The sequence below is a fragment of the Solanum stenotomum genome, chromosome 3 (genome assembly GCF_019186545.1).
Source record: "Solanum stenotomum isolate F172 chromosome 3, ASM1918654v1, whole genome shotgun sequence".
NCBI lineage: Eukaryota > Viridiplantae > Streptophyta > Magnoliopsida > Solanales > Solanaceae > Solanum > Solanum stenotomum.
In genome coordinates, this window is record NC_064284.1 from 21,373,352 (window position 1) to 21,384,681 (window position 11,330).

The following is an 11,330-nucleotide window of genomic DNA, read 5'->3' on the forward strand; positions in this document are numbered from 1 at the left end:
GGGGGGGGGAGGTTAGATGAATTAAACATTAATTTTGTGAAATATAAATGTGTTAATACTTCCATAGGAAAGCAACAGGCAAGAGCAGAGGCCGTGTATTACATACAGGTTCGGATGAACTTAGGAATATTTACTTAGATCAAGTATGTATATACATATTAATATGTCTAATTATTTTATTACAAATTCAGTAACTAAAATGCATTACGTATGTGGTAGCAAATTCAAAACCTATAAATTTTAAATTCTAACTCCATTATTTACGTTTGATCAAAATTGACAGAAGTGAAAAATAAAGTGCTTCCATTGCAACACTATTTCTACTTATAATTCCAACTACTTATTAATATGTTTTTTATTAGCCAGACCATGTCATTTTCTCAATTTATTTTGGGTTAATTTAAACAATCATAGAAAGTATACATTGTTTGTACAAAATAGCTTGCCAAAAATTATCGAAAAAGTTAAAGTAAATTTTATGAATTAGGCTAAAACGATGACAAATAAATTTTATGGACGGACATTTTGCATAATTTGAACAATTATTTTTAGTTGACTAGTAACTATTGACCTAATCGTAGGCCTCCTTTATTAGTTGTACAACCCACATTCCATTTGGGCTGTACCTAGGCATTTGTTAACAGGCAGGCCTGGCAGGCCTTTTCAATACTTTACGCCAGCACCCAGACTTCAGTGGAGGCCCATTCAGGCTCCAACTAAACCCAGTACCATGAAGAGGATGGTTTTATATTTGAGGAACATTCAAATATAGTCACTCAAAAATAGCCTAATTACTCTCCATAGCTATAGTTAGATAATTATAATTTGTAGCTACATGATATAGGGAGGAGAGAGGCGAGCGAGATTGAGAGAGAGAGGGCAAAGAGTGGGAAAGAGGTGAATTGTATATGTATATTGGTTAGATAATTGTATATTATACATATGTATTTGTATATATGGCAAGAGAGATTGGGAGAGGGAGGAAATATGCGAGCGAGATTGGGAGAGGAAGGAGAGAGGCGAGCGTGATTGGGAGAGGGAGGACAGAGGAGGGCGAGAGAGGGCAGAGAGTGGGAGAGAGGTGAATTGTATATGTATATCGGTTAGATAAATGTATATTATACATATGCATTTGTATATATGGCAAGCGAGATTGGGAGAGGGAGGAGAGAGGTGAGCGAGATTGGGAGAGGAAGGAGAGAGGCGAGCGAGAGAGGGCTGAGAGTGGGAGAGAGGTGAATTGTATATGTATATCTGTTAGATAAATGTATATTATACATATGCATTTGTATATATGGCAAGCGAGATTGGGAGAGGGAGGACAGAGGCGGGAGAGAGAGGGCAGAGAGTGGGAGAGAGGTGAATTGTATATGTATATCGGTTAGATAATTGTGTATTATACATATGTATTTGTATATTTTGGCGAATTATACATATACAAATGTGACTAATTATACAAACTCAAAGTCCGCCCACGTAATTAATGTATAATGTTAGTCGCGAGTGATAATTATAACAAACTATAGCTATGATGAGTAATTAACTAGTATAAATTTGCTTAATCGCATAATTTTTCCATGAATGAATTTTAATTATTATAAGAGTCAAAATAATTATCACTTTTTACATTACAATCAAAACATAAATAACTTTGACTTGTCGCGTGATAGTAATTACAATATAAAGTGGACAAAGAGATCATGTTCAAGAGAAATGACAATTTACATTCATTTTTATGTTAAATAATACAATAAAGTGAGGAACACTAAAGCAAGTCATTAAAGAACTTCATTTTCCAGTTGAGATTTGTTTTTTATGCTAACTTTTGAAGCGTAAAAAGTTTGGTTTTTTTGAATCTATTTATAAAATTACACTAAATATTGTTGGTAATTACTTTTGAAGAAAATTTGGGCGGCATGACAATCTTTTGAAAGGCAGGTAGTTTTATTGTTTTAATATGTGAAGCAAAATTCAGATATCGCAATAAATATTTCGATCAATTGATTTCATCAAATGGCATAAAACTAACGTGTATTTTGCAGGAGTGAAAATGTTTTATTAGAAATTTTATTTTTTTTGAAAATTAGTGTGTTTCTTACTTATTGTCTAATGTTTGATAATTAAGTAAAAAATAAAAAATAATATCCACTAAGCATTTATATATAAACTAGCAAAATATTCTTATGTTGAGAATTGAGATGGGTTGGGAAGTGAGAGTTCGGGGGTGGAGGAAGTGAAATGGTCAAGAGATGGGGGTTGGGACGTTGAATGATCAGTAAGAAGGAAACAATAAACTTCAAAAGTTATTTATAAAACTTGTTTCTCTCGAAAAATCATTCCACATTTTAAGAAACTTGTTATACCAAACACACCCTATATAAATACTTCTTGAAGATCTACTACACAATAAAACCCTTAAATTTGAGTGTTTTTTCAATCTAATAAAATAAAATAATATATATGTAACATCATGCTCAAATAATTTAATTAAAATCAAGTCCTTGACTTCCAAGGATGCCATTTTGTCTCTCTTGTACGTATGACTCATTCCATTAATTTGCATTGATAAATTCAACATTTATTTACCATTTTCTTGCTGGTTCCTCTTCTATTATAATTCCTTTAATTTGTGCTCCTTTCTCTCCCAAAAACAATAATGTTTAAGAGATGTTTTAATTGTTTTGGTGGTGATCAAAAACTAGAAATCAGGTATATCATCGAATAATTTTAATTAACATATATATGTTTATGTATATGCTTAATTAATTTTAAATATTTCTTTTTCGTTCGTGATGAAATTATTCAGTGGTCAGATCAAGAACAGGGATTATCCATGGGATATTTACACATTAAAAGAGCTTGTTAACGCTACAAACAACTTCCATAATGATAACAAGATTGGTGAAGGAGGGTTTGGAAGTGTTTATTGGGGTCGAACAAGTAAAGGCATCGAGGCAATCAACTCTATCTTTTCTACTTCACGTAGTTAAACAACAAAATCCGTCACTAATTCTCTTTAGCTACATATTACTATCATTAAAATTATACTAGCTATGAGTAATTTTCACGACAGATTAGCGATGAAGTTCATAACTAATTACATGCTTTTTTTTCTTGGATTGAGAATATTTTTTTTTTGTTTAATTGTTTAGATAGCAGTTAAAAGGCTAAAGGCAATGAGTGCGAAAGCAGAAATGGAATTTGCAATAGAAGTGGAGATACTTGGAAGGGTGAGACATAAAAATTTATTAGGTCTTAGAGGATTTTATGCTGGTGAGGATGAAAGGCTTATTGTTTATGATTATATGCCTAATCATAGCTTAATCACTCATCTCCATGGCACACTTTCTGCTGATTGTCTTCTTGATTGGCCACGAAGAATGAAAATTGCTATTGGATCTGCCGATGGATTATGGTAAGCACTTGCATTCAAATCTTAACCCCTTCGGTCTTATCTTAATTTATTTGTCTGATTTTGACTTGAAACAAAGATACATAGAATATACCAATTGTCTTTTAATTTTATGATCTTAAATATTAATTTCATGAATATAGTTTGAAAAGTAGTAGACAAAAACAAATTGAAACTTGGATGAGTATATAATAGTACTAGAGTCTAGATGATAAAACGTATATTCGTTTTGTATATCCATAAAAATCTATTTGTCTCTCTAGTTATTATATACGCTGAATTTGAATTAATTATCTGAATACTTCTATTGCCGGCCTCTTTTTCTATCGAAAACTCTTTTTTATTTTTTACCTTCTTGTTTTTCATGGCAAGCTGGCCAAAAGGGTGTCAATTGATGCCCTTTGCTGGAAAATTATATTGAGTAGATAGATAAAAATAATACTTTATGTATATTGTTATATGTTGAATCCTCTCTTGATATTTTTTGTGTGTTTACTTTTATACATATTATTTTTTTAATAAAAATTTCGACTCTATATCCGTTAAATTGATGACCCAGAAAGTCGTCATATACACGTCTTTACTGAGAATCATACCTTTTTTTTTGTAGTGCCGCTTATAATTCTTCTTAACTATCTAATTAATTTTAATTTTATTTTTGTAGTTACTTGCACCATGAAGCAAATCCTCATATCATACATAGAGATATAAAGGCAAGCAATGTCCTTTTAGATTCAAATTTCCAAGCAAAAGTGGCAGATTTTGGATTTGCTAAGTTGATACCTGATGGTGTTACACATCTAACAACAAGGGTTAAAGGAACCCTAGGCTACTTAGCTCCCGAATACGCTATGTGGGGAAAAGTCTCTGAGAGTTGTGATGTCTATAGTTTTGGAATATTACTTCTTGAAATCATAAGCGCTCGAAAACCCTTAGAAAAACTCCCTAATGGTGTCAAACGTGACATTGTGCAGTGGGCTCTTCCATATATACAAAAAGGTGATTTTAATCATATTGCTGACCCTAGGCTCAAAGGAAAGTTCAATCGTGAACAATTGAAGAACACAATCTTGATTGCCATGAAATGTACTGATGGAAATCCTGAAAATAGACCAAGCATGTTAGAAGTGGTGGATTGGCTTAAGAATATTGTGGTGGAAAAGAGAAAAAAAGATATCAAAATAGTGAAGAATATTAGTACTAGTACTAATTATGTTGATGAAAATGAGAACAATGACTATGTTGATGATGATGAGACAAACAATGAAGGTTATATTATGACTATGAGAAAAAACAAGCCAAGATTACCAATTTCAGAATCGAAGATGAGGAAATAAATTTTCAATTACACAATCTAGCAATTATGTTACCGATTATTAAATTGTATATTTTAATGTGTGATGTGTTTTGTGCTTATTTTTATTATATAGGGCCTAAATCGCATCCGGCCTCCAACTTTACTTAATAAATTAAACTTCTTCCTCCAATTTTGAATAGTTAAAATTTTCTCTCCATTATTCTAAGTCGGCTTTTTTAAATGTCGATATTTTCCTTACATTATTGGCGTTTGTCTTTTTTATATTTTACTTCTTTAACATCATGATATTTTTTTGTTTTTAATTTATGTAATGAATTTTCAATAGAAAGAATAAATATTATTTTCAAGAGGAAAGAAAAGTGAGAAATACTAATAATTAAGTATGTAAGTTAATAATATTCTATAATGAAATAAATTCACAAAATAAATAAATAATTTTACTAACATATGATCCGGGCCAGGGCCAGGGTCGATTCAATAAGATTGAAGGCCTAAAGCGAAACTTAAGAGAGGGGGCCTAATATTTTATTTTTTATCATATTTTAAAATCTAGTTTTCTAGCCTTTTTAGATGTGAAATCATTAGTTACTACTATTTTATAATTGATTTATTTTAATAATTCCTTTTCAACTAATTAAAGAAGTATCGTTAATCTCTTCATGCTCGTTCCAAACTCAAAGTATCATTTGTACAAATAAGAATCTCCTTCGTTACGTGAATTCTTCTTATAGAGATATATATAGGATCTATGGGGCAATTATTTAGAAGTAAATTTTGTGCTACTACCCTTCTTATCGGATAGAAAAGAGTTATGATTCAAGAGTTTAAGTTTTGTGCATTGTCGGTGTAAAAGATTTTCTACACCATCATCAGTTCCTTTTAATGAGATTTAACCATAGTAACTTACTTTAATAAAATAACCATAATTCATGAAAAAAGAAAATCAACAATTTACTAAAAAAAAAAGACCATCTACAGGTAGTTGAATCATACTTGGATTCTAACCAAAATTATTTCCATAATTAATTTTTTTTTTCAAAATTAATTACAATTACTATGTTTATCGTAGGTTTTTCACTTTTTTCTATAGCTCAAGTAATTCTTCACAGCATCAAACTTTTTTCACAACATCAAGCATTGTCAACCGGCAACGGGTAAGAAATAATTTTTAAAGTGTCAAACAATTTTGAAACTTGACACGCTTCTTCTACTTAGTGATATATCGTCATGCAATTAGAATAAATTTCACATTTTTCTCATTTAGAAACATAAAAAAGGCCCTTTTAAACATATCTTCACGAGCAGAAGAATTTCAATGCACTAAAAACAAGTGAACATGGTCTCCTGAAAAGTGAATATTGTATCTTAAAGTGTCTTTATATTGTCCCCAATACTTAAGCTCTGCTCTTTAGATTATTGGGAAGGAGTTTATTTATTGAACTTTCACTAATATTAAATATATTTTACAGTAAACGAGTTGACTATTTATATGATCAGATTTATAATTAATTGTAAGCTATCTAACATTTATAATTGTATTTTGCAAGATTAATGGAAAAGTTAAACGTAGATGAGCAAAATATAGGAGTTGAAGTTCCTTGAGAAGAAAGTGACGTACTTTGGAAGAAAATAATTTAGTTATGAAAATAATTTTGGTTAGAATCCAAGTCTGATTCAACTACCTTGTTGATGTTTTTTTTAGTAAATGTTATTTTATTAATACTATGGTTAATTAAATCTCATTAAAAGTAATTGATGGTGTAAAAAATTTTGTACATTGACGATGCACAAAACTTAAACTCATGATTCAATAGGTCATGTCCACTTACTTTTTCTTTTGTTGATTTCTACCTTTTGAATCGATTTGGTTGATATAATTAAAAAAATAATTCTTCATTATTTCTAAATTCATACTAATGAAAATTAACGGGAACGATAAATTGCAAGATAATAAATAAAGGGGTTACTCTAGAAAGCATTTATACCAATAGATAATTCATTGAGACCTAGATACTTCAGCATTGATGATTGTTATAATTCATCTACAATCTTACGTTTGATAGTCGCATTTTTTCTTAAAATTATTATTACGGTTGACCTTCAGTCGCATTTTTTCTTAAAATTATTATTATGGTTGACCTTTTGAAGGTTTTTACTTTTTAGTTGTTAATTATTTCCTCTCTTATGCATAAACTATTTTATTTATGATGTATTCAAATCCCACGGCCGGCTTTTGATGCCTTACCATTGTTACAAAAAAAGAATAAAAAAAGATCTCTAACAAAACAAGTTTCATAATAATAAAGGCCACGAGGGATGTTATCATCATATTATTAATTAAAATTTACATTACTGCATATTCATTTGGCATATCCGTAAAGAATCAATATGATATTTTTGAACTCTATATTTGACATAATATTTTATATAGTTATTTAATATTAACAGTATATATGAAAAAAAATTTAGAAGAGGGTATATTGCTCCTTTTATTTTATTTTAGAAGGGACGGCAAGGATTTCAAATATGATGTAGTGCACTTTCATGCTTCGGGCCCAACAAAACATCTGTGCTTTTGGTAAAAATTTTGTTGGGCGATTTAAAAAAATATATATAAACAAGGCAAAAGTAAACGAAAGGAATAATTAATTCTTATTTTTTGAGACATAAATTTGAAGAAACTGTGTATTGCTCCTTTTATACAAGGGATGGGACGGGAAGGACTTCTAAAAGTATGATGTAATGCACTTTAATCTTCGGAAAAAATAAATAAATAAATATATATATATATATATATTTAGAGAAAAGGACTTGAAGGGTCTAAAATGTCTCTCAAGTATATTTGAATTGGTATAAAATTACCCTACATCCACCTATCGGCCCTAAAATATTCCTGACGTCCACCTTTTGGCTCAAAAATACCCTCGATGTTAATCCTTTGACTCAGATTTACACTTATTTTTAATGGCTTCTTTAAAGTAAAATTATTAAATATTTATTTATTATATTGCTTAATGTGATTGGTCCAAATTTAAATCATTCTCAAATAAATAATAAAAATGATATTTTTAGAAATTCTATTTTTCTATAATACCACTTATGATTCGAATTTTGACCCGATACACTTGAAAATAATATTGAAAAAATAATTAATTTCATGATATCTTCTATTGGCCTATTTTAAATCAACCCCAATTTATTATAATGTAACCCAACTCATAAATGGGGATGCAACTAAACTCTATACTTACCTCGACTAATCGAAATGGTGGACAAGATCGAAATAGAAAAAAAGAGAGGAAGAGATAGGAAGTGAAGGGTTGGGGAGGGAGAAGTGTAGAGAGTAGATGTCTAACCTTATTATAACTTTAAATTTACTATGAAATTCAAAATCAAGTCAATCATGTGAGCTTATATATTAAATAATTTCAAATTATTTTAACAGAAAAGGGCTTAAAATGCCCTTAAACTATGAGATTTGGTACAATATTACCCTACATCCACCTAATGAGTATGATCCATTAGACATAAGGGTATTTTTGAGCCGAAAGGTGGACGTCAGGGCCTCAGGGGTATTTTAGGGCCGATAGGTGGATGGAGGGTAATTTTGTATCAATTCAAATACTTGAGGGGCATTTTAGGCCCTTTTCCATTTTTAAATTTTGCAATTTAAAAGTGATACTATATCATTTGTTATAAAATTAGTTTATATATTTTTATTGTTACACAATCTCAGGTATTTCTTTATCGTTATATAAATGACTTAAATATAGTCTTTTTCGTCGTCTTATAAAAGTGAAAAAATAATTTAAATTATTCTTAAAAAAATATGGGATCAATTGATTTATACTTGTTTTCGAATGTGTAATTTGGGTGTTCCAATGGAGTAATATTTTTTATTGGTCCAACAATAATCTTTTTCACTCGTCTCTTTCAAAATACAAAAGTCCACTTACAATATATAACTCGATAAATTCTGAACAAAAGTTAAGAGTTCAAAACTTCGGACAATAATATTACATTTAGCACTTTTATATATGCTGCTAAATGTAACATTATAGCCAACAATTGTAACCACTAACATAAGACTTTATGTTAACATAATTAATGAGGCTCTCTAAATGAGAACATGAAATAAGGGCATATAATATAATACCCACCAACAGACAGAAGAAGTTGTTGCACAATGTGGCAATGCATATATATGATGCATATTAATATGTAACACCTTTTATATATATTGTAGCTTGTTTTGGAGACACTATTATATGTATCATATTTGAGTGAATATTGAAATTAAAAGACAAAGAAAAACAAGAAAGGGACAAAGGGTGCAGAGATTGCAACCTACGTAGTCATGTGAAAAGGAGAGTCGCCGGCCTACAAGTAAGTATACTCATATGAGTAGCTCTAACACCAAAAGAATAGCTATATATTCCAAAATATTACTTGTCATTCTTCATTTTCCTAACGGTTTGTGCCAATTTTGTGAAAGTTAAGAACCTCCTCCACCCCCACCTACCCACTACGTACTACTTTGATTTGGTGACAGATGGTTTAATTTGATGGTTATTATATGATGGTCCATCTCACTATAAAATTTGCAGCCTTTTATTAACATAGATACCTAGGTAGGTGTAGGTATAGCTTCCATAGCAACAAGAATGTTCAAAGCTATAATTGGATTTTGTTATTAGACGGACTATTGAAATCTCTTAAATTCGGCGTGAGTTATTAATTTTATTCTTAAATTGACATTTTTAAAATTATCTCTTTATTTAATTAATTGAATTCAAATTCAACCCTGATCTTGTAATATGAGGGTGTGAAATACACTCTTACATTCTCGCCAAGTTTTGGAGTGTTTTCAATAATTTTTTTTGGATTTTTATAAAGAGCACTATACTCGTACAAGGGTTTGAGATCACTTGTTATGTTATATGGCAAATCGAGTGCTTTTAAGGCGATCAATACTCCAGAGATAAAACTAATAATTTACGTCAAATTCAAATGTACTTTCAATATTTTTTTATCCCATAAGGTAGCTACATATAATCATTATTATCATCAAATTGTTTGCAATTTATTTGAAACCACATTAGACCAAGTTTTTTGACCTCGTTGAACCTGAACCATAGAATCATCAGCTCTCATTTGTTAAGATTGAAAAGCAACATATGAAAATTAGTAATACTACAAGTTATAGAAGCGATTAATCAGATGACAAAGAAAACTATACTAAAATAATCCTAATATATTTGATTATAGAGTATACCAATATTTTTAGGGAAAAAAAAAGAAAGTAGTAAAAGATAAGGAAAACAAAAATGCTACTCCATAGTTTGATGGTTATTATATGATGGTCCAAGTTAGTTTAAAATTTGCAGGCTTTTATTAAGAGTAGTGATGATGAATAGATGCATAGGGAGATAGGATGATTAGATAGGTGTTTCAATTTGCATGCAAAAGGCAAAGGCAAAGTCACTCCATCCATCGCAGGCTGAATTGAATAGATCAGTCACGAGAGACTTTGATATAATAAGAAAAAACATGATGACAATTCCATTATATATTCTGCTTTAATTTCTTGCGTGACTACGTTCACTATCTCATATGAAATCAAAATTATCAGAATCACATGTTCAGCCACATAAAGTAAAATAAAATTAGCTAATTCTAGTAATTTCTAGCTAGTTGCACTTGCATGTTTTAGAGGCGTTATTATTTTATATAGAGATTGGTAATTTAAGGGGGGATATATATTTTGATTTTGCTATTTAAAATAGATATATTATCATTAGCTAAAATGATATGTGTATATCTTTATCGTTTAATCAATAATGCATATATGTTTTCATCGTTTAATAGATGTATTTTTTTTTTCGTTAACAAACTAATTTTTTTTTAAATCCTTAAAAGTAGTTTTAGATTCCAAAAATGTCACTTCATTTAACAATGTTACCTTATCCATTTTTTAACACACCCAAACCCAATCCAATTGAAAAAAGCACAATTCTTTATCTATTCAAACTCGATTTAAATTATTTTATGACTGAGTAAGAAGAAAAAATGATTTTTTTTTATTTGCATCGGGACTAGAGGTGTAAAAAAGCAGTGAGATAAGGTTTGAAAACCAAGTGACATTTTTTAAATTAAAAAACTAGTATATTTTCGTTTTAATTAAGTAAATATAGATATGTTAACGAAAAAGTAACAAACGACATGAATATGTCTACACACCATTTTTTAACTGAGGGTTATATTCTGCTCTAAATCTCAAAGTTGAGTGGTATATTTGTCCTCTTTTCCATTATAGATTTAACTTATATTAATAAAGCTTAAAATATCTTTATATAATTAGGAGTCATTTAATAACTGATTAGAATAATGCATGACTTGCTAATATTCTTCGTTATGAGGAAATTTATGTATTATGTTATGCAATGATTAATTATGCAGGATTTCGTTATTCATGTATTACTTATTTCATTTTTATCCTTCTCAAATTATGCATGAATTCTTCCATATATAACTTATGCATGTATTAGTCATGTGAATTTCTAAATTGTAAGTCATATACCGTCTTAATTTTATATATAC

At 29.6% G+C, this 11,330-nt stretch overlaps 1 protein-coding gene across 1 annotated transcript; it reads left to right on the plus strand.

Moving 5' to 3' along the window:
* Positions 1 to 2,627: 2,627 nt before the first annotated feature.
* On the plus strand, positions 2,628 to 4,749 carry LOC125858768 (PTI1-like tyrosine-protein kinase At3g15890). Its single transcript, XM_049538574.1, has 4 exons — positions 2,628 to 2,709; positions 2,807 to 2,954; positions 3,153 to 3,415; positions 4,077 to 4,749. The coding sequence occupies exons 1-4, from the start codon at positions 2,657 to 2,659 to the stop codon at positions 4,747 to 4,749; spliced, it is 1,137 nt and encodes a 378-aa protein (XP_049394531.1). The 5' UTR covers positions 2,628 to 2,656.
* Positions 4,750 to 11,330: the final 6,581 nt, after the last annotated feature.